The 24489-nt window shown below is 43.2% G+C and overlaps 1 protein-coding gene across 2 annotated transcripts in view; it reads right to left on the bottom strand.

The window, feature by feature from the left end:
• Window positions 1-2553: 2553 nt before the first annotated feature.
• The window catches only part of AADAT (aminoadipate aminotransferase), a 100404-nt gene continuing 78468 nt past the window's right edge, over window positions 2554-24489 (bottom strand). For both annotated transcript variants that reach the window (XM_083170939.1, XM_083170943.1), the window contains exons 9-14: window positions 18182-18278; window positions 14395-14456; window positions 12416-12480; window positions 7350-7456; window positions 5324-5425; window positions 2554-2933 (exon numbers count right to left, since the gene is read on the bottom strand). In XM_083170939.1, coding sequence (XP_083027065.1) covers window positions 2889-2933; window positions 5324-5425; window positions 7350-7456; window positions 12416-12480; window positions 14395-14456; window positions 18182-18278 — 478 coding nt within the window. In that variant the 3' untranslated portion in view covers window positions 2554-2888. The remainder of the gene's footprint in view (window positions 2934-5323; window positions 5426-7349; window positions 7457-12415; window positions 12481-14394; window positions 14457-18181; window positions 18279-24489) is intronic.

Genomic DNA, 24489 nt, shown 5'->3' with positions numbered 1-24489 from the left:
TTCCTCTAATTTAGGTATGGGTAATTTCCTCCAAAACGTTTCAGACAATTGTAGCCTTCTTCAAAGAGATGTGAAGTAAATGCGATGGATCAAGTTTAAGTAGCCCTTCAGTGGCTTGATTGTGATAGACATGGTGGGAATTAGCTAATTACATGCTGCTCTTGTGATTGTTCAAAAAAGTGCTTTTTAATCAATTAAATATCAGCATTTGGCTTTTAGTATACTGATATATATATATATACACGTTTTGGAGATCGGCACTCCTGCTGACATAGATGATGGTCCGTGGTGCCTTCCTGCAGATAGTTAATAATGTAAAATAGTCCCACTGTTACTGACAAAGCAGCTTCAATAAGATAGGCGGCACTCCAACGGTATAGATTCAAAAAAGTGCAATATTTATTTCAATAAGCCATTGCCTACGTTTCAAGACATTCGTCTTTTCATCAGGGCGTGTAGCTAAAAAATTAAGTGCTGTGCAGAAGACCCCAGACATGTAAGTCCTTACCTTAAGTAGCGTGTGTCTCTGTGGTGTATCGTGGGAGACCCGGCGTCTGTGAGCGCAGCTTCCGGCTGCTGTTACTCCGCCTTCCTTACGTCTAGGCCGTTGCCCAGCAACTGTGGAAGCTTGTGCTCCACTGCTGTTCCGGGGATCCTGTGTGTGAGAAATCATAATGTAAGACCAGTAATCAAAAAATGTACGTTACTGGATAAAGTGACATGTGCATACAACATAACTCCTATGTGGCTACTATTACTATATTGTGCTCTAGACATTTGAGGAACATAGGGACAAAATATCTTAATACATTAAATAATGTACACTGCTTTGATATCAGTAGTTTGTATTACAATAGGGAAAACATTCAAAATACGGAGCTTACGAATAAGAGCTTAAAATGCAATTTAATGTATTATGATATTTTGTCCCTATGTTCCTCAAATGTCTAGAGCACAATATAGTAATAGTAGCCACATAGGAGTTATGTTGTATGCACATGTCACTTTATCCAGTAACGTACATTTTTTGATTACTGGTCTTACATTATGATTTCTCACACACAGGATCCCCGGAACAGCAGTGGAGCGCAAGCTTCCACAGTTGCTGGGCAACGGCCTAGACGCAAGGAAGGCGGAGTAACAGCAGCCGGAAGCTGCGCTCACAGACGCCGGGTCTCCCACGATACACCACAGAGACACACGCTACTTAAGGTAAGGACTTACATGTCTGGGGTCTTCTGCACAGCACTTTATTTTTTAGCTACACGCCCTGATGAAAAGACGAATGTCTTAAAACGTAGGCAATGGCTTATTGAAATAAATATTGCACTTTTTTGAATCTATACCGTTGGAGTGCCGCCTATCTTATTGAAGCTGCTTTGTCAGTAACAGTGGGACTATTTGACATTATATATATATATATATATATATATATATATATATATATATATATATATATATATATATATATATATATAGCAGGGTTGGATACTCCAATAAGGGTACTCACCAAAATTATGAAGAATTTATTCAAGGTACATTACCAATCAGACAATTGTAGGTCTACGTTTCGGCCACCAGGTGGCCTTTATCAAGACAGGTCAGCATTGACGTCCTCACAGCACAAGAGTCAGGATACTCTTGTGCTGGGTTACACTTTATAGTGATGTTTTAAAGGCATCTGAGGTGGTGCACACCTTACAGGAGCCGTAACTAGCATTAAAATACCCAAACCGCTGCACAATATAAGCGCAACATGCCTCTAAACACCGGAGGAGCCAGTGGAACGCACCGCAGACCGTGTGGAACGCAAGGCCATCTTTGATTCCCTGAGATGACCCGTTTTGGTCACATGGTGCGCTGTATAGTGACCACACTAGGTACCCGTACTGCTGGACACAGCTGTTCATTATGTAATTAGATCGAAGTGCTTTATAAGGAGCAAGTTGAACTAGTGTCAGTGTATCCTGACTCTTGTGCTGTGAGGACGTCAATGCTGACCTGTCTTGATAAAGGCCACCTGGTGGCCGAAACGTAGACCTACAATTGTCTGATTGGTAATGTACCTTGAATAAATTCTTCATAACTTTGGTGAGTGCCCTTATTGGAGTATCCAACCCTGCTATAAATTGGGACACACTGTGTCGCCTTAAAGGAGCACCCCTGTTGTTGGCTGGGAGTGCGGAACTACAAAAACTGTATATATATATATATATATATGTAGGCATGCATATATTCTGCTGGAGTATACTAGAATGCCATAATTGTCTGCTGCTGCTCAATTCCGATTTGTTGGGCTAATGCTCTCGTATTCTGGATGTTGAATCTAACTTGGATATGTTCATACATACAGTCTTTAATTTGTAACTGTATGCATATGTTCATGAGTGGTGTCTTTTTCTAATGATTGGTTCTCCCATGTGTTAGTTCATATTTAGCAACCTTATTTAGAAAATTTCTACTTACATAAATTACAAATATATCTTTAGGGTCATGAAAAAAACACAACACGTTTCCATGCCTACATCAAAATCTACAGTACTATATTCCAGATTTGTTTTCTTAATTAAGTATACGGATCATTTATTATTTATCATTTGACATCCAAGTGTATACATATATCTGATAAGAAATTGAGGCTGTCAATGCATACAAAGGGGTAATAAATAGGTCTTTAATATCTAGTTTCATTTGGAGTGAGACCAGGAAGAATTAACATGTATTATTCCAAACGAAGCTCAAACTCTGACAAAACTTGTGCGCCAGCGGCTCTGTAGACGGGCTTCCATAATTCTGTGCACAAGAGAGTAATTATTCTCGCGCTTATTTTATCCGTGTAATACACTGAGAGCATGTGACATCCTGTAGAAAAATCTAAGATAATTTGCTCATTTTCTTTCTTCAATGATAAGTGATGCCAGTCTCTGCAATCCCTAGTGTCCAAAATAATGAGAACATTCAATAAGATTGAAATAAAACAGATTTCTACAATATTCAATTTAACACCCTATTATCCCAGCAGACAATGTGCTATCATTCATTCATTGTTATATCACATGAAATAATATACACCCAGAACCATTTCGTGTATGAATTTATGGATTTTGTAATAGAAAAATTAAAGTAAATTGTCTCCTCCCAATACAGTAACTTATAACAAATATGGATCATCTTTAGTAATACTATGGGGGATATTTATCAACTCTTGAATAGAAATAAAGTATCACCCAATCAGCTTCTGTCATTCTACAAACATGACAGTTAGAATCTTATTGTTTGCTATGAGCAATTTCTCCAACCTCTTTCTCCGAGATTTGATAGATATCCCCCTGTGGCTGGGATGGGCCTGTGTGCAGGCTGTATTTAACAATTGTACATATCATTACATTACAACCAATCAAATTATCCTTAGCATTTAATTAGCTCATTCTAAAGGATAAAAGCTAGAATTTGATTGGTTGCTGTGGGCAACATCTCTCACATCTAAAAACTCACACTTTAGTAAATTTACCCCACAGTGTTTTGGATGCCATTAATCTGGCTATGGGTTACTTCCTGCCAATCAATTAATCGGTGTGCTATTTAACAGAGGCCAGGAGGCATGGTCAGTATACGATCTGTTACATGCTGTACTGATGTGCCTCTGGTGCAGTAATTAAAGTGTGTGTGTGTGTGGGGGGGGGGGGGGGGGGGGCAGGGTGCAACTGAGTTTCACCACCTGTAAAAGTGAGATGGAACTAATTCAACCTCCTCCTTGGCCCAGTACAGTAATTTTTAACAGAAAAGCAGTATAGTTTGCAGGGGGTGTCAAAAACCATACCACTGGTCCTGGCTCTGCCTAATGGGTGAGGGAAATGAGTTCCCCCACCTCCCCAGGAACACGTTAAGCCTTGCTGTGGTGGATGTCTTAACAATGGCCCTGAGGGGTCAAAACCTTAACTTTTTATGGTGCTATTAATAAATAAACAATCTACTTTTATTAAATTGGGGTGTGCCCCCTTACTGACATCTTCTGGCCATAAACTTGTGTACTTCTTCACCTACAGGGCAGGATGTACTACACACAGCATAGTCCAAAAACAGTTGTCATTTGCGATGACAGGCCTGGGTGTTCTATCTGCACATGCGGTGGCAGGGGTCCCTGGGAGGGATCTGATTGGATCCCCTTCAGGAAGGATGCAAAGAGAAGTCAATAAGCTTCTATAACGCCATCTATAGATGGTTTTGCCTACAAGATCCAATCTCCAGAATGTATTGCGTCTGGAGTTTTTTACATATTCTTCTGAGCTTTGGCCACATTTTCATGTTAGTACATGCCACCCACAATCTGGACACATGTGCTCCTCTAGTGATTTTAACACTGCACTACACATGTGCAAACAATATATAAACTAACTAACACCAGGGCCACTATCAGGGAGGTACAGCTAGTACCTGTACTAATATACAGGGTAATGAGGCCTATGACAATTCAGGATTATAGTGGAGTGTCATTTCCTGTGACTGTAATGCTGCCCATACACTTGTGAGATATTGCATGCAATCATTGGATTTCAACCACATCTGGCCGATAAATAGAACGATTGTATGCATTTTTAAGGGACCATTCGAGTAGATGCATGGGCACACCATTGAGTGTTGCGTCGATAGATATTATGTGCTGCACATAAGATCTATCAAATTGCAGGAGCCATCTCTTGTGGTTTTTGGGAGGCGGAGGGAATGCCAGCGGCATGAGGTTTGGGGAGAGGGGGCTGGTGGGCCAACTGGCAGCGTGGAAGAGGATGAGCAGAGGAGTAGTGTAGCGCTCAGAGGGCTGCCCAATGTTTTAAACAATTCTGCCGACACTGCTGACCCCCTCCGCCCACTAGCACTACTTCTGTCCTCATCTCGGCACCCACACACCCGCCACCGCTGACCACTGCTGTCTCCTGCTGCCCGATAGCGTTACTTCTAGCACTTCACAACTCCGCCGCCCTCTGCCCGCCCTCTTCCAGCACCTGATGTGCCATCTCAAGATGGCATGGGACATCGGGTGCTGTAACAGGGCAAGTTTTGCATCATAAGATCCACCCTACTTTCAATGTATCCCTGCCGGATGTGAAAATGCTTTCTTTTTATCTTCAGCCCAAAGTAATCCATTCAAAATTAAAATGACTCCTAGAGACAATGGTAATTAAGAGAAAACAAATAATCCAGCAATAAAAGTAAGGTGTGCAATTGTGCAAATTAAAAATGAGTTGTTGAGGAATTTAATCACAATTTCTGCAGTATGATACAGAACCCATCTGGCGTACAACAAATAATGTAACATAGTCCTTACCTGGTCTATCTGCTCTGGAGTAGACAGGGAGAAAGATGCCCTCACATAACAACTGGCCTCTGAAGTGTCAATACTAAATGCTGAGCCAGGGACTAGAAGAACCTGTAGGTACGACAGATGCACCGGTCTGTTATTGTACCATGTCTCTGGATGTTAACCTTCACTTAAAGCTGACAATCACTTATTATTGCCCAACTGTACCCTAACTGTTATGAAATAGGCATGAATGGCATTTCCTGAAGATGATTGTAACATGCTTAAAATATTCACTACTTTCCCCATACAACTGGCATATTTATTCCAAACATTTAAACAAATGCCAGTAACAGGGATGATGGAGCGGAAGAAACAATACAGTTAATACATGTTGAAATACAGACTCAGCATAGAGCACGGTACACAATAGGCGATGGACTCTACCGCCAACACCATTAACAATATCATCGCTAAGCCAGGGCGAACAATAACTTACACCCTGGTCTGCATTTAGGTTCCCTTGCTTCCCTGCACGTTCGCACAGCGGGGGGTGTGATGTTTCACGACTGCGCATAAACAGTTATGTTCATGTGCAGCTGCATTGTGCAAGCGGCCACGGCAAATTGATTATTCGACGGCCGCTTGCAGCCAGCAGTGCGGGTGGGGGGGGGCGTTGCCCAGTGTTTCATGGGCGTTCCCATGAAAACGCTGGGCGCTCCCATGGAAAAGCGGCCGGGTCGCGGGAAGCTGACATCACCGGATGTCAGCTGCCTGCCCTATTCCCGTACCATGTAGCTGCAAATCTTAGACACCAGAGAGCGTTGCAGATTTGTGAGCACCTAAGAAATCATTCTATGGTTGGCGACCATCAAATGATTTTCTCCCCACACGCAAACTGAGAATGGGTGTGTATGTAAAACATTGATTGGCATGCGTGTGGGGAAACTCGGAGGGTGGGGGGGCGGACGGTCATGCGGATGGCGAGTGGTTGACTCGCAAAGCTGTGAATTTTGCATATTTGCGAATCAACCTGAATGACCTCCACTGAACGATATTGTTGAAACTATCGCTCAGTGACGTCGCCCGCCCTTGCTGCTAGCAGGTCTCCTTAACGATATAGTCAACATTGGCAATGCAGCACAGACAACTGGGGGAGGGGTCATTGGGTCGCCGTTCACAATACTCAGGATCATGCATCGTTAATGATATTCAGCTGACACACTAATCGCTCAGAAGGGCTAAAATAGGCGATATCTTTTAATAATCTTCTATTATGTATGGGGGTTCATTCACAGGTGGTTGGGAGATCCAGCTATTTGACCAACTATCCATTTCTGGCTTCACTGGGGCCCTTGTCATGCAGCTGGTTATTATCTGGCTTGGAGAGAGATAAAGGACCAGCTCCTTTTTCCACACACATCTTCTCAAATGGTAGAATTTGATTGGCTAGTAATTAATCTACCTTCAAGTGTTGGTAAATCTCCACCTAAGTGATGAAGATAATCATCTGGCTCTAGGTCACTTATGTCATACAATGGCAAAACTGAAGGATCTCTCCTGCAATATTGTAGAGAGTGTAGCTAGTATAAGTTAATGCTCCCACCATACAGTTTGAATAGAATGTCAATAAAAGCATAACAGTAAAAAAAAACCAGAATGTTTATAATACAGAGGATATACAATAAAATTCTAGCGCTGGTCTTTGCGACGCTCATAGTCCTGGATAAATGAGCCGTCTCCCCTCGCAGTTAGTTTGTCTTTTCTCTCAGTTTGTCTTTTCTCTCTCTTATCTAGGATGTTAATTTTGTTCTTTTAACTGAAATTCCTAACACAGAATATCTGCATGTGCTTTGTCACTAAACCTAACTGTAGAAACAAATAAATGCAAACTGGCTTCGACACCGCCTATATACCTAGGACATTTCCATTAATCTCTTTTCCTTTGTATAGTAACGCCACCCAGATTATTTTTTGTTTTTGTTCACATTAAAACCTCAAAGACGGCATTGATTTACCACCTGTAAAACATCTTCAAACACTGAAGCTTTACCTCTTTGCTGACTGCTTTTGACATGATCATCTGATGTGTATCTTGCACTCCTTTTATCTTGAACCACAGGAACATTCCAGCGGTAGGACTATGCCATTCAGCCAGACCTTCCCGTGATAGAAAACAAGACGACACAATGGTGGAAATTACTGTGTGCAGAACAGCTCTTGTCCACAACAAATTAAGCAGATTGGAAAAATAAAAAAACCATAGTGACAATTTGTCCAGGTTATTTGAGACATTTTTTTATGACTAGGATGTACCAGAGGACTGTGCAGATGAATTTAATATATTACATCTGGATATATGTGTGCCCGAGTCTCTGAGTGACATGCTATGATGCAGCAGCTGTGGCTTTTTTCCATACCAAGTTCCATTCTGCTTCATATAGAGATTCAGTCACACACAAATCTACAAGTGTCCCATATCAAATGAATCCGTCTCCTGGTGCATCCGACTCTCTCCTGCTCTGCAGACTACTTGTGCGCCAGTGGTGCATTGCCAACAGCACATCTGCACTGTGGGTGCACCACTTGCGCCCACCTAGTCTGCAGAGCAGGGAGAAAGACCAGCATGCTAGGAAGTCGCTGCGGCAGCGGCGGGAGAACAGGAGACTTCAGAATTCCCATTGAATTAACGGGCGGCCGCTGGCAAAGTGAGCCATCTGTCACAGCTCTCAGCCACTTAAAATCAATCACTATATCCCACACTGTATCCAACCTAACCTAAAATGGCCACCGTGCCATATTTCCAGTTTATTTCTGCAGCGCTTCTGTCGCTACCACGGGACTCCTGAGGGTAAGTATTACCAAAATGGCTGCACCCATTATAGATACGCCACTGGCTGCATCTGCCCCACACTATATCCAACCTACACTGTATCCAACCTACACTGTATCTGGCCCACACAATATAACGCACCCTGTGGCCCTTATTCTGGTTCACTCGTAAAGGCAAACTCCTTCTCAAATGGACAAAACCATGTGTATTGCAGGGGGAGGGAGCAGATGTAATATGTGCAGAGGGAATTAGATTTGGGTGAGTTATTTTGTTTCTGTGCAGGGAAAATACAGACTGCTTTATTTTTAAACTGCAATATAGATCTCACTTTGAAGTAAAACCCCACAAATCTAACTCTCTCTGCACATGTTACATCTGCCCCACCTGCAGTGCACATGGTTTTGTCCATTTGAGAAGGAATTTGCCTTTGCGAGTGAACCAGACTAAGGGCCTGTGTGCAGCTGCAGAATGTGGACAACTGGCACTGTGTAGAATAATGTGAATAACGGACACTACTGTGTGGTGTAATGTGAATTGGTACTAATTTCAGTATGCAGGTGTGTACCAATTCCCTTTCTGGCACATAGCACCGATATGTTTAGTTACGGCACTGGCATCCGAAGACACATTTTCTGCAAAAAGACACCCAAAGCTAGTGGAGTAGCAGATGACGTTGTGGCTCATTCACACCAGACATCTCTCATTGAGCCTAGTGTCCAAACTTTTACATACTGTACAACCGTAACATGTTTGTTTCTATAGGCAAATAGGCTATTTTTTTCTTGGTAGGAAGCAATATAGTTATTAAGTATGCGGATCACTTTTGAATGCACAAGATACAGTAGGATGCATTTACTCTGCAATCGGCAACTTGATTATAATGAAGGAACACAGAAGATGGATGTATTTATCTGTATGTCCCTCCCATCTCAGTTTATACAATATTTGTCTTCATTTTCTATAACTGACTGCCTAATCTCAGCTTCATTAATGACACAGCAAAAGAGTTGCCATCACAAATCATGGGGTCCAGGACAAACGGAAATAGCAGGCCTTCAGCTGCCCATAATCCCCTGCCCAGGCCTAGTAATCACAGAGATATGGGGTGAGATTTAATAGGATGAGAGATTCAGTAAGTGAGAGATTTTGTGAGAAATCTCCAGTTTTTTTAAAGCGGCAATCATTTACACAGCAAAATCAAACTGATTTTGCCGTGTAAATGATTGCCGCTTTAAAAAAACCTGGAGATTTCTCACAAAATCTCTCACTTTCTGAATCTCTCATCCTATTAAATCTCACCCCATGGTGTTGAGCTTTCATACCTAGAGCTCCCACAAGCCTCCCAGACCTCTCCTTATTTCTATTGTTTTATCAGTATTGTATGAAACAAGTATGGGAATTATTGCTGGAACATGACCATCCCAAAAAGGATGCTAAGTCCAAATCTTGAACATGCTCTGAGAAAGGTGAAGGCTTATAGCAGAATATAGGAGAAAACAACTGCCTTAGTCAATAACTGTAGGATGTAACCAGTATTAACCCTTTCAGTGCCAAAATATCCGCAAAAAATTGGCAGCGTCGCTCACAGCAACTGTTCTTTTAGTATAAATAATTACAAATACAGCCAAGTTAGTAATTCAAGTTAATTGGTACTTATATGTTAGTTGGGCGCCCGTTACGTAGTTTGCGTAGTGGTGTATTGAGAATACCAATACACCACTATGCTGGCTATGTAAAGTATGTAACTTACGCAAATGACGTAACTGGAACCCTGCTAACACATAAAGGATCATATGGCCACTATCCACGTCATAACCCCAGTGTCCACGTGGACGTGGAGTTAATTTTATAAAGTGTGGCGAGCGCAGCTCGCCACCGAGCTCGAAGCATGGCGAGCCCCGCGAGGGGACGCGTATCTGCGTCCGCTCGCCACGCTTTGGGCTCGGTGGTTTGCCACACTTTATAAAATTAACTCCACGCCCACGTGGACACTGGGGTTATGACGTGGATAGTGGCCATATGATTGTGTAAGTGCATGTTGTGTGTGTGTGTGTAGTGTGTGCATAATACTTACCATCCACGATGTCCCCAGTGGCTCCATCACTCGGTCCCGGCCTCCATGACAGTCCGTGAAGTACGCTATTAGCGTAGTGCCGCTGGGGAGCTGGGAAACCATGTGGTGCTCCCCCAGCAGTGACTACACAAAATTGCCGCCATTGTTAGCCGCCGCCTAGAGTTTCGCCAGCCGCCCACGCTGCATCCCCGCCGCCCGCCGACAATGTAAGTCGATCCCCCCCCCCCTGTCTGCCCGGCCACCGCACATTCCCCCCCCACGGCCGAGATTAGCAGGCCGCCCGGCAGTGGCTATGCTGATAACGTAGCCAAAGCTACGTTGTCAGCGTAGAGTAGCCTGGCGCCTGGCTAACATATAAGTACCATTTTGTTAAATACTGCACGCAAAAACAGTCGCTGTGAGCGGAGCTGGCATTTTTAACGTATATTTTGAGGATCTCTTGCAGCAATGTTGGCACTCAATAGGTTAATAAAAAGGTTTGCTTGGCAATTTTTACACCTATTTTGACTGTTTCCCTTGGCACTCAACAGGTTAAGGAGTGGCTGTACTGGGGTTGATGCTCTCGGCCCTCAGGTGAGACATGCTGCACGGCTTTCATTACAGTCGTGAGCAGATGGTACAGTATGTGCTTTTAAAGCAAATATGATCGCTCGTTTGACCGCTCCTCCTGCATACGACCAGTTCGTATGCAGGTTGTTCTGATGTATTGCCAGCTTTAGTGACAGGAATGTCACACTACAGTGGCAGGAACAGGCACTCTGGTGTTACCCCCTCTTAGAGTAACATCTGAGTACAGCGCTCAGCCCCCATTAATGCCCCTGTGCTGAAGAGCACAGGAATGTATTTCCCCTGTTCATTGAATACTCCTTTGTACGCATCGTGTAGGTGGTTAAATTGGCTGATAGCGGAGCAGATGACTCATAGGGACAACATTATTGGCAGCTATCCCCCCTTCATCACAACTGGTGTCAGCCTCCGCAGTCAAAGACAGTTAGCCACCCAGCAGTAGCAATAAGTGTCACTCTATAGACATCATAAAATTGTAGTTAACAGCTCAGGCTCCATGTGAGTTTTGGTACGGGACACACTACATATATTCATTTTTTGGGTATCCATTGACCCCCTAGAAATTTCATATTATTGATTTGTGTCACTGATACACATTTTTTATGTTTTTTCGGCACTAACCCGAGAAAAATCACCATCATTGAGCAAACCAGTCAAGCGCCGTCAAATTTCCACCTTTTGTTCGGGAAACAGCTCAGGCTCCGCCCACTTCATTATGGCTACGGTTGGCTGGTCCTGATGCTGAAAGCTCCTGGTAGACTACAGACAACCGCTCTTGGACCTTCTGACTGTGACTTCCTTCCTTGCCATGCAGGTGCAACGTAATAAACTAATTCATGGGTTTTATACAGCAGTCAGCATGTAGCTCCCCTGGGCACATGCCTCAGGTGCCTAGTAGGGAAATCCTAATTGCTTTATTTATCAAGTAACATAACTTGTCCATAATAAGGAACATTTTTATCTAAACATGTGTGAGGGTTATGGTGTGTACACACGGTAGCTTTGCCGTGATATGCGAGTTCCAATGTGATCAGATCGCATTGGGACTCGCATCGCACGGCATGCATGCAGTGGCACAATTTAGACTATATAGTGCAGATCTGCACTATATAGTCTTGGCTGCCCTCTCTATCTGACTGCCGACTTGCACTCACAAGGGAGCGCGCATCGGCAGCGCATTGGGCTCCCAAGCCCTAAAAAAGCATGCGATCTGCATGCGATATGGCTTCCGATGTTCACTATATCGGCAACATTGGAAGCCATATAGTCCCGTGTATACACATTATTACAAGTTATCTTCACCTAATAAATAAACGTGTATTTAACCTAAAGCTGTGTACACAAGGTGAGATTTTGTGTTCGATTTTGACTTCAAAATCGAAAGGACATTGAATGGTTTTCAGCCTCATGCGATGCTGATTCGATCCCGATGCGCGCTCCCGTGTAGTTTAAATTGTACAGTGAAACAGACTGTGCAGGCAAAACGATATAGTACAGATCTGTATTATATACAGTAGTCCAAATGAAATGTGTTTGCCTTGCTGTGCGATTTGATCCCACTGGAATCGCGTGTACACAGCATTTGTGTCTCAATACATGGTGTTTCTCTTAATAGAATGTGGTTTTTGGTAAGGGATTCACTAACCTGTTAGCCACTTATCCGCAGAAGCCAGCATGGCATCTCGCTGTGTCCTGTAGAACTTTATTACACTGATGGCCACAACAAAAGAATTTTATGTATGATCAAACATTTTATGCATAGAGGAAATCTACACTTTTTGATAACTTTAAAATACTTAAATGACGTAATGGTACAAGACTCAAGTTCCACATTTCCATTTGTTTTCTTAACAACACAGATGTACAACATTTTCACTGAATAAATGTGTTTCATATATATACATTTATCTGTGTTACTCAGCAATAAAATAGAATCGTCTCCCTGAAATTTTGGAACATGAAGGGGTAAATTTACTAAGATGGGAGTTCTATTTCACATGGGATGTTGTTATTGGCAACCGATCAGAATTGAGCACCTTCTAGAAGAGAATAGACAGGATCTGATTGGTTACCCATAGCAACATCCCATCTTAGTAAATATCCCCCTTCATCTTCCAACACTTCAGGGAGACGATTCTATTTTATTGCTGTATAGCATAGATAGCCAAACGGGGCGGGCACATGACATCGCCCCCCCCCCCCCCTGATTTCGCTTCAAAACCAGCAGCCACCGTGTGACTCCTGGGTCAAGTGGCAGCTGCGAGCGCCGGGGAGCGGAGAAACCATGAAATGATTTTTCCTCTGTGCAGGCTCTAGCGAATGGATGTGTACTCGTACACATCCGTTCACAGCCCTGCACAGGGGCATAGATGAACACGCACAGCACCAGCGTGCAGGTCTGAATCGGCTCCTGAGTGCAACTTTCTCCTCTATCTCCAAGTGGGGGTTAGAAATCTAACGGATTATAAGCCCCCATGATTTGTGCTTGGCTGAGGGCCTCACAGCGCCCCCCTTTTTTAAGTCACATAAATAGTTTTTTGCCATTCTTAATAGGGGGCATGGTCACACCTCCATGTTTAGGTCATGCCCCTACTTTATCTTGTGCAGGTGCAATCTCTCTATGGCCTTGGAATGGTGTCCAAACTCAAATCTAGATGGCAGGGTAAAAATAATGCTGTGCAGTATTCATAGCAACATGTAAAGCAGCCAGTATTTACCCTGCATGCAAAAACATATTTATTTGCATCCTTTGCAATGCAACTGGTTCTAGTTGTTAAATCTACAGTGTCTAGATAGAAAGTCAATAAGTCTACCCCAAAAGGTCGACATGAAAAGGGTTGAATGGGAAAGGTCAACAGGTCAAAAGGTCGACATAAAAAACGTAGACACGACAATGTCAACATGATTTTTTCACGATTAAAAAAATAAAATAAATAGCTTGTTCTTACTTCACTATCCATGTCAGCACAAAGGGAGAATATAATATTATCCGAGCATTGCAAGGCAATGAGGCCCCGAACAGATGTTTGAGGCTCTGCGCATGTGCAGTGGTGAATGGCTTCGGCCACTTGCAGAGCCATTCGCATACATCGGGATGGGCCGGGAGCAGACGGCGGCGGCGGATACAGGCGTAGCCCATGGGAACACCCATTGTTTTATGGGCGTCCCCATGAAAACGCTGGGCATTCCCATGGCTACGTGAGCAGTGCAAAGCCTGCCGGGGATGGGCGGCTGATCGCCCACAGCACACAAATAAAGGTCAGTTTCCACTGACTTCTATTTACAAAGGCAGCAGAAAACATCAGCCCGAGTGCGAAACATGGCGAGCATAGCGAGGCATGTCAGAGTACTCGCTACACTAATTGGGGGACGGTTGTCGACATTGACACCAAAATGTTTTAGAAACTCATGTCCACCTTTTCATGTGTCTACCTTTTTTCATGTTGACATTTTGACTCTGTCGACCTTTACCCTGTCCACCTTTTGAGGTTGACCTATTGACTTACATAGTACATTATTAAAGTACAAAGTGATATCTCATGTAGTAACTGATGCAATATAAAGAGATTTGAACAGTTCATACACCACAAGATGTAAATAAAGTACTGTACATCATTGCCATACCTATCGGTGTGCTCCAGGAAGCCTTCTAAACCCCACTTTTGAAGAAGCTGTAATGTTATAATCTGTAAAACGAGAGAATTACTATGTGAGGCATCATTCAGCCATTAGAACATACACTATTTTTGTAAAACTTCATTTTATACCCCGCAGTGTTTCTATTTCTATTGCATTTTATGGAGAACTCTCAAATTTGCTACAAAGCTTATTAGAGACAACAATTGCATCAGTGACATCTGTAGGCTAAAAGAATGTACTGAACTGTTATATAAAAAAATCATGCTTAATAGGCGTAACACAGTTAAATATTATAAATAGACTCATACTTTTATGAAACAAATTTCAATGAACATAAATACATCACATTTTGATTAAAATGACATATGCTATATATAGCCTCATCCTTTCTGTATTTCTCCATCCCGATCACTCTATGTAATTATTAATTGATCAAAAATTCCTAGCAATTGGAGGAAAATGGCACACATATAGGCCCTTATTCTGGTTCACTCATAAAGGGAAATTCCGGTTCTTGTGGAGTATCACGGCTTCCATCGTATGGCATCGTATGCCATATGTAGTGGCATACGATGCGATTCCGATTTTTTACCGATTTTTGAGCATTTTTGCTCAAAAATCGTATGCGATCGCATCGGATGCCATACGATGGCATGCGATGCGATGGCACCCGATTACGATTTTTACTGATTTTTGAGCATTTATGCTCAAAAATCGTATGCGATTGCATCGGATGCCATACGATGGCATACGATGCGATGGCACCCGATTTTGCACTGAAATGCATCAAAATGCATTGAAATGTGTATTAAACTAGTGAAATGCCCCCAAATGCCATTTTTCATAGTGCACCACCCCCACTATCAACGTCAACCCGAAGCGTGGCGAGCGCAGCGAGCCCGCGAGGGGCGGCGGTACGCGTCCTATGACCTTTTCATACCCCCACTATCCACGTCGGCGTGGAGTTGAGAATAGAATAGTGTGGCGAGCGCAGCGTGGCGAGCGCAGCGAGCCCCGCGAGAGGACGCGGATACCTTCACAGCTATACGCGTCCCCTCGCGGGCTTCACAGGTATCCGCGTCCGCTCGCCACGCTTCGGGCTCGGTGGCTCGCTGCGCTCGCCACACTATTCTATTCTCAACTCCACGCCGACGTGGATAGTGGGGGTATGAAAAGGTCGTAGGACGCGTACCGCGGCCCCGCGCGGGCTCGCTGCGCTCGCCACGCTTCGGGTTGACGTTGATAGTGGGGGTGGTGCACTATGAAAAATGGCATTTGGGGGCATTTCACTAGTTTAATACACATTTCAATGCATTTTGATGCATTTTAGTGCAAAATCGGGTGCGATCGCATCGCATCGCATGCGATTTGATCGCATGCGATGCGATTTTTAGCATACGATCTGCATACGATGCAGGTCGTGGGAGCCGTGATACTCCACAAGTACCGAAATTCCTTCTCAAATGGACAAAAACATGTGCACTGCAGGTGGGGCAGATGTAATTAGATTTGGGTGGGGTTTTACTTCAAAGTGAGATCTATATTGCAGGGGAAAAATAAAGCAGTCATTATTTTCCCTGCACAAAAAAATAAAAATGGTACTTGTGTAGTTTCACGGCGGCAGTTACGTAGTTAGCGTAGCGTCCCTGTCAGAATCAGCGTAGTGTTCCTGTGGCCGCTTAAGTAGTTAGCGTAGTTAGTCAGGTGTCCTTGTCAGTATCAGTGTCGTGTTCGTGCCCGTTCGCGGCTAGTCCGAGCTTACGTAGTTAGCGTAGTCAGTCAGCGTTAGGCAGTTAGTGTAGTCAGTCAGCGCTTATTACATTGTGTGGGAACCATTGACCATTTTAACTTGCCTGACATGACAGGCATGAATGTGTTCCTGAAACACCCCCACTATCCACACCAGCCGAAGCGTAGTGAGCCCCGCGGTACGCGTCCTCCCGACTTGTTCATACCCCCACTATCCACGTCGGCATAGAGTTGATTTTATAAAGTGTGGCGAGCGCAGCGAGCCGCCGAGCCCCGAAGCGTGGTGAGCAGATGCAGAATACCTCGCTGTGCTCGCCACGCTTCGGGCTTGGTGGCGAGCTGCTCTCGCCACACTTTATAAAATCAACTCCATGCTGACGTGGATAGTGGGGGTATGAACAAGTCAGGAGGACGCGTACCGCGTCCCCTCGCGGGGCTCGCTACGTTTCGGGCTCCCGGGACATTATGGTGACTAGCTGCCTGACAGGGACACTACGCTGACTACACAGGGTTGCCGCGGAGTCACTACGCTGACACTTAGCTTAGCCTACGCTGAAAATGTAGCATAGCCTGCCGCCGTGAAACTACACAAGTACCAAAAAAATACATCACCCAAATCTAAATCTCTCTGCACATGTTACATCTGCCCACCCTGCAGTGCACATGGTTTTGTTCATTTGAAAAGGTATTTGCCTTTGCGAGTGAACCAGAATAAACCCCATAGTTCGAAGCAGAATACTGGACAATAGATGTTTTAGAGCACCTGCCGTTCTTTCCTACAGATGTGTTCACATACACTTTTCCCCATTTAAGACATATGGTCAGACTAGACCTGCAATGGAATCTGCAATTCAAGGTGCACACTAGATGATAATCCTTAACAATAACGATATAATCACTATATCTTTAATGATACGAGTTTCAACGGGTCGTTATTGATGTCCTCCCTTGTTGTCTTGCATGTACAGAAGATGGAGGACATAGTTAAAGAGGGACATGCTGCAGAATGCACCATGATATGACTATAGGCCCATACACACTGGGCGACTTTGAGCTGAAAGCCGCTCAAAACAGCCTGTTTGCTGCACGCTCCCGCAACATTGCTGGGAAAGCCGCTCATCTGCTGGTAATACCAGCGGATGAGCGGCTTTCAAGACGGCTTTGCATAGCTCTGCGCTATGCAATGCTGTCCTTCCCCCTTCATCGGCGCCGGGCAGGGTGAGAAAGCTGCTCAGTGTGTATGCACTGAGGCTGGGTTTAAAAAGGGACAGTTAGTAGCTGATTGAAGGGTGATAAAGTACCAGACATGTATCACTTTTCCTCCCTTATCACTGCTTTATACATCTACCCCTCAGTCTGAATACGAAGCAGAACAGAACTTGTATTGGAAAACAGCTGCAGCTGCTACATTGCGTCCTAGTTGCATCTCATTCCAACTAGTGTAAGATGCATATTTGGAAAAAAAAATGCAAAAAAGATGCTAGAAAATTCTCAAGGGACCTGACGATTCAAAAGGGGCTGTTTGGCACAACTGCAGCAATGACGCATGAGTACACATCTTTACATTACACATACCGTCTCACTTTCTTATGGTGGGGCCACACGCTCCTGGAAAGGGGGTGTGGAGTCTGGAGCTTTGCGGGAATGTCCAAGATTGAAAGGCCACAGCCATGTTTCCCCACTGTGGGGGCATGGCCAGCCCTTGTATCACTGAATAGATACTCAGCATCTATTCACTATTGCTCTGCTAAGCAAAGCAGCGTGTGTCAGGTGAACTCCTAACTGCCCGACCACAGCGGGACACTGCCGGCAGTGGGTGGGATGCGGGCCAATCACCAAAAATGTCCTGCGGAAATCGGGACAGTGGGGAGGCATGCATTATATAAAGACATATAAAGGGATATGTTTCCTAAACCACACTGCTAAACTAAAGTAAATTCATTGCAGGTATATTTGGGGCTTCTTATAATCCGGTTTGTCTCAATGTGTGTAATAGTATTTTTCTTCATAGTCATACAGTTACCTGAGAAAAGGCACTTGTATGTAGTGTTGACGACTGCATGTGTAGTATTACTCTGTCTATAAGTGGTTTAGGGCCTGTTAAAAAGCCAATCCTTAATCTGGGAAAAAAACATAAGAATTTTAAATGAACAATAAAATCATGCATGTGATCATTGCAATATATTAGTACTTAGACCACACACATAGCAAAGGTTTAAATTGTATACTAAAGCAATAGACTTGGAGCTTAGGTAAGACTAGTACTTCATTCTCAGCGCCTCCTAAATGGCATTGTTGTTTGGTGCCCCGATTTTGTTCTAGTGATTAGAAACCTTGGCGTAGTACTGACCTATGTAGTAGTACGAAGATTTCAGAACATCCCTCACTGCTTAATTGGCATTTGTCTGGTAGTCCGCCCCATTCTGCTTGCGAAGAGATGTTTAAACTCCCTTAAACTTAGCATTACCCTAAAATACTGCCTGCTATATCCCAGCAGCTAAACCATAACAAAATCATTAATGCAAAGTGACCATATTGACTTTTATTCAACTACTGCACCATTATATGGGTAGGGGTCAACCCTATTTAGGTTGACATGCATTGGGTCGACCACTGAAGGTCAAGAGGGCCTAGGTCAACACCTGAAATAGGTCGACATGGGCAGGGCCGATGCAAGGGTGTTCGGCGTCTCCCTGCAAAGTACAGATTTGCGCCCTACCTCCTATACATGCATGTGCACCCTGGCATGAAACTTATGGAGGGTGCCTGCAGGCTATATGTAATTAAACATATACATATATACATACATAACTCACAAGAATATGTGTGTACATATATATATATATATATATATATATATATATATATATATATAGAGAAAAACCAAACTGCACACTTAAATGGCAACTTGTGGGTGCCTAGGCCACTTAGGGATTCATGGTATAAAAAATAGGAAGCCAGCACATCCATGGAAAATATAACAAAATATTTAATAAGTTCAATATAGAAAAAAGTCCAAAGGAGGGACACACCAGGCATGATGCGAATACAGCATATCTTTCAAGTGATACATATTACCAAAAATGGTGGCAGAATATCAGCATGGTGGTCCAACCAGAGAGTCACTGATGCCCGACGGCCGTTTCGGTGCTTTCTCACCGTCCTCAGGAGCATAAGTGACCTCTGGCAAAGACCGGGCATATATAGCAAACATAATCATAGATTATCCACAACACCTGCTAGCCTGTACATTCTCTTACCCCATAGCCGCAAGCCACGCTCACACCAACACGCTGAATACAGCGTGTCAAATCAGCTGTGTTACCCTGCGTCATGAGCCGGATGTGTCATGACGTAGGATCCGGCAGAAGCCGGCCACTACGTCAGTCACCACGGCAACGCTTAGACGCTTGTTCTGAACATGGGCGGCTCTGTACGCGGCGGAGACCCCGTCACAGAGTCCGTTCCCATGGAAACGGGGAAACAATATGGCGCTAACATCACCTTGAACACCGGTGATCCCAGCAATCTGCCAGGGCACACCAGGGTCAGGGGAAAAGCGCTGTTAACTGAAAAGGCATGTAAAAATATAAAGAAGGGGAGCATCTTAGCGGAATACTGGGGATCAGAGAACAGGCCAGCTTAGTGTCGATGTGCATTAATGCACCGATCAAAGAAATATACTTTAGAAATATATAGCATGATAATACTCTCAAAGATAAAGACAATATAAGAAGAAAAAACAAAAGCATATATCAGGCAAAAATAACAAGAGACATAATTAAATGAAGCAGTGCAATGACTGCTCCTCATTCAGTCCATTAGGGGAAATACAGTTCAATTGATTAATCCATTGACACTCCTTGCGGAGTAGAAGATTGCCACGATCGCCCCCTCTTCTCAATGGGGGGACGTGGTCAATGGGCAAAAACCGGAAGTCCTTCATAGTGTGTTTAAGTAGATTGAAGTGTTTAGCAACCGGAGGAGTGGTGGCATCGATGGATACAAAAGCTTTTTTCAGTGAGGTTCGATGCATTGCAATTCTTTCTTTTAGAGTCCTAATGGTTTTTCCAATATGAATGAGCTTGCAAGTGCATACAATGGCATACACCACATATCGGCTATCACATGTCAAATGATGTCGTATAGGGTAGGCAATAGAGGTTCTAGGATCAATGAAAACAGAGGTAGTTAACAAGAATTGACAATTCACGCATTTTGAACATTTAAAACTTCCATTTTTGGGTGTAAGCCATTTGGAAGTTTTAACTGGAATTAGATCAGACTTAGCTATGACATCTCTAGTGTTACTGCTTTTCTTATAACAAAACATCGGACTTTCAGTACAGAATTGACCCATAATTTCATCAGCCTGCAAGATATGCCAATGGCGCAATATTACATTTTTGATTTTACTTGAAGCTATAGAGTATGTGCTAATAAAGGTCATTCTATTGGCTCGAGTGTTCCTGTTTTTAGATATCAATGCTTCATCCTGTGTCATTTCAGTACAGTGTGTAATGGCTTTATTGATTTCATCAACAGGATATCCTCTATTTAAGAACCTACTACCCATTTCAGACAAGGCCGTAGAAATTTCACTCTCAACTGAAGTAATTCGTCTTACCCTTAAAAGTTGTGATAAAGGCAAACCACGTTTAAGTGGCTTACACCCAAAAATGGAAGTTTTAAATGTTCAAAATGCGTGAATTGTCAATTCTTGTTAACTACCTCTGTTTTCATTGATCCTAGAACCTCTATTGCCTACCCTATACGACATCATTTGACATGTGATAGCCGATATGTGGTGTATGCCATTGTATGCACTTGCAAGCTCATTCATATTGGAAAAACCATTAGGACTCTAAAAGAAAGAATTGCAATGCATCGAACCTCACTGAAAAAAGCTTTTGTATCCATCGATGCCACCACTCCTCCGGTTGCTAAACACTTCAATCTACTTAAACACACTATGAAGGACTTCCGGTTTTTGCCCATTGACCACGTCCCCCCATTGAGAAGAGGGGGCGATCGTGGCAATCTTCTACTCCGCAAGGAGTGTCAATGGATTAATCAATTGAACTGTATTTCCCCTAATGGACTGAATGAGGAGCAGTCATTGCACTGCTTCATTTAATTATGTCTCTTGTTATTTTTGCCTGATATATGCTTTTGTTTTTTCTTCTTATATTGTCTTTATCTTTGAGAGTATTATCATGCTATATATTTCTAAAGTATATTTCTTTGATCGGTGCATTAATGCACATCGACACTAAGCTGGCCTGTTCTCTGATCCCCAGTATTCCGCTAAGATGCTCCCCTTCTTTATATTTTTACATGCCTTTTCAGTTAACAGCGCTTTTCCCCTGACCCTGGTGTGCCCTGGCAGATTGCTGGGATCACCGGTGTTCAAGGTGATGTTAGCGCCATATTGTTTCCCCGTTTCCATGGGAACGGACTCTGTGACGGGGTCTCCGCCGCGTACAGAGCCGCCCATGTTCAGAACAAGCGTCTAAGCGTTGCCGTGGTGACTGACGTAGTGGCCGGCTTCTGCCGGATCCTACGTCATGACACATCCGGCTCATGACGCAGGGTAACACAGCTGATTTGACACGCTGTATTCAGCGTGTTGGTGTGAGCGTGGCTTGCGGCTATGGGGTAAGAGAATGTACAGGCTAGCAGGTGTTGTGGATAATCTATGATTATGTTTGCTATATATGCCCGGTCTTTGCCAGAGGTCACTTATGCTCCTGAGGACGGTGAGAAAGCACCGAAACGGCCGTCGGGCATCAGTGACTCTCTGGTTGGACCACCATGCTGATATTCTGCCACCATTTTTGGTAATATGTATCACTTGAAAGATATGCTGTATTCGCATCATGCCTGGTGTGTCCCTCCTTTGGACTTTTTTCTATATTGAACTTATTAAATATTTTGTTATATTTTCCATGGATGTGCTGGCTTCCTATTTTTTATACCATGAATCCCTAAGTGGCCTAGGCACCCACAAGTTGCCATTTAAGTGTGCAGTTTGGTTTTTCTCTATTGCAACATTTTTATGCAAACATTGCACCTCGATTTAAAGTTACAGGACTTTTTTCATTATTTTTCACGTTTTTCCTTTTTCACTTTTTTTTATTATTTTTTCCTTTTTTTTGGTTGCATTTATACTTCTGAATACCTCTATCATGGATAATACAAATGCAATTGCTGATGCTCTAACTGGGACTAAAAGGTTTGACAGTAAAGATGAAGCCCGCATTTTGTTTGCCAACACTGACTCCCTAGCATTTGATGTGGACACTCCATTTGAAGTTTATTCCGATTTATTGAAACTTAAGAGGAGACATGTTGAATTGACGCTTCATGGTTTGACTCTATCGCAATATTACAAAGACAAAATGATACCACGTGGATTCCGCATCCGTAACCAGCCTACTGTGGGGAGATCTAATTTAAATTTTTGCAAACAATGGTGCCAAATTCTTAATGACTGTTCCTTTCAGCTGATATTATTAGTTATAGAGCAAGTGAATTGTGATTTGAAATTGGTAGAACAAGAGATTGATGCATGTGAAAATCTGGGTATTGATTCTCTAAAAAATGATCCAGCAGGTGACTTGACAGTAAAATTGCAGGATGCCATTGATACATTCCGTGCGGAATTACTGATTTTTAAAAAAAGCAAATACAAAGTAGTTAAAGAGGACTACAAAGAATTACGTGTGTATGGTTGGGTACAGGGCAATGAGCCCAAAACTAATTGGAGAGACAACTTTAGGGGACGTAGGAGACGGTCAGGTAGAACAGACAGAGGGTTCTCTGACATTGAGACACATACATCTGCTAGCGATTCAGACCAGTCCTTCAAACGGGTTTTTCCCAAGGGCAGCGTTACACGCTCCAAACACAAAACCCAAAATACAGGAGACCTACTAGAAGGGCTGGGGTCAGGAGGGGACGGAAAAAAACAGCAGGGACGGAAGAACAAGGGGAAACCGTAATATTTAATCTTTCTAATTATGTACCCAATACTTATGAGTTGGAAGTGTTGGCCAAGGGCCTAAGTTTTGTTAAAACCTTTAAACAGCGCCCATTTGATTTTGAAGTCGAATTGTACCGATTTTATCGGACTTTAAAATTAAAAGATTATTTTGCAAAAAATCCCCAACCTATCAAACAACCCAGCCCCTTTAGAACTAGAAGTACTTTTGACCCCCCATGTGCCAATCGCTCTATAGACACCTTCATTAAACTTGTCAAAAGGGACACTTTGGATTCCATTGGCAATCAAAAAATTTCCTACTGTAATCTCAGTAGGGAACAAAATGCCGCCCTTAAGAGCTTAGGCTCTAATACTGATATCACCATCCGCCCTGCTGATAAAGGGGGCGGAGTGGTGATATTAAACAGAGCTGATTATGTCTCTGAGGTATTTCGACAATTACAAGACCCTGTCTGTTACAAAAAACTTACTTATGACCCTACATACTCCTATAAAAAGGAGATTGATGCTGTCATCCTCCTTGGTCTGTCAAATGACTGGCTGGATGAACCTACTGCTTTCTTCTTAACACAAACCCATCCTCGTATACCTATCCTGTATATATTGCCAAAGGTCCACAAGACCTTGGTCAATCCTCCGGGCCGGCCAATTGTTTCTTCCTGTGGCTCTATCTGTCAGCCGATATCCCAGTATATCGACTTTTGGTTACAGCCCGTAGTACAGCATACCACTTATTATTTGCGAGACACCACCGACTTTATTCTAAAACTCAAAAATTTGGACAGATTACCGGTAGATTCTTTATTAGTGACTTTAGACGTGTCCAGTCTCTACACTAATATCTTGCATAGGGAGGGACTGGATGCGGTGAGGAGTTTGGTTTCCGCCAGCCCACACTATGAAGGACCGAACGTTAATTTTTTGCTTTTGTTGATGGAGATTGTGTTGACCAAAAATTATTTTCTGTTTGAAAATTTTTTTTATTTACAGTTACAGGGTACCGCCATGGGGTCAAACATGGCCCCGGCGTATGCCAATCTCTTTATGCATATGTTTGAAAATCAACACATTATGTCTAATAGTCGTTTTTCTTCATTTGTGTTTTTTTACGTTCGTTATATTGATGATCTCTTCATGGTGTGGACTGGTGGATCCAAACTCCTCACTGACTTTGTTGACTTTTTGAATGGTTTGGAAACTTCCATTAAATTTACGTTAGCTTTTAGTGAGAGTTGCATCAATTTTTTGGATGTGGGTGTTACTATCAGTGAGGGTTTGATTTCTACTCGCATTTATAGAAAGCCCACCGATAAAAATACATTACT

Source organism: Crinia signifera, chromosome 1 (genome assembly GCF_055691185.1).
Source record: "Crinia signifera chromosome 1, ASM5569118v1, whole genome shotgun sequence".
In the NCBI taxonomy this organism is placed as follows: domain Eukaryota; kingdom Metazoa; phylum Chordata; class Amphibia; order Anura; family Myobatrachidae; genus Crinia; species Crinia signifera.
The sequence above is the reverse complement of the archived record's forward strand: the minus strand, read 5'-3'. Positions and strand labels throughout refer to the sequence as shown.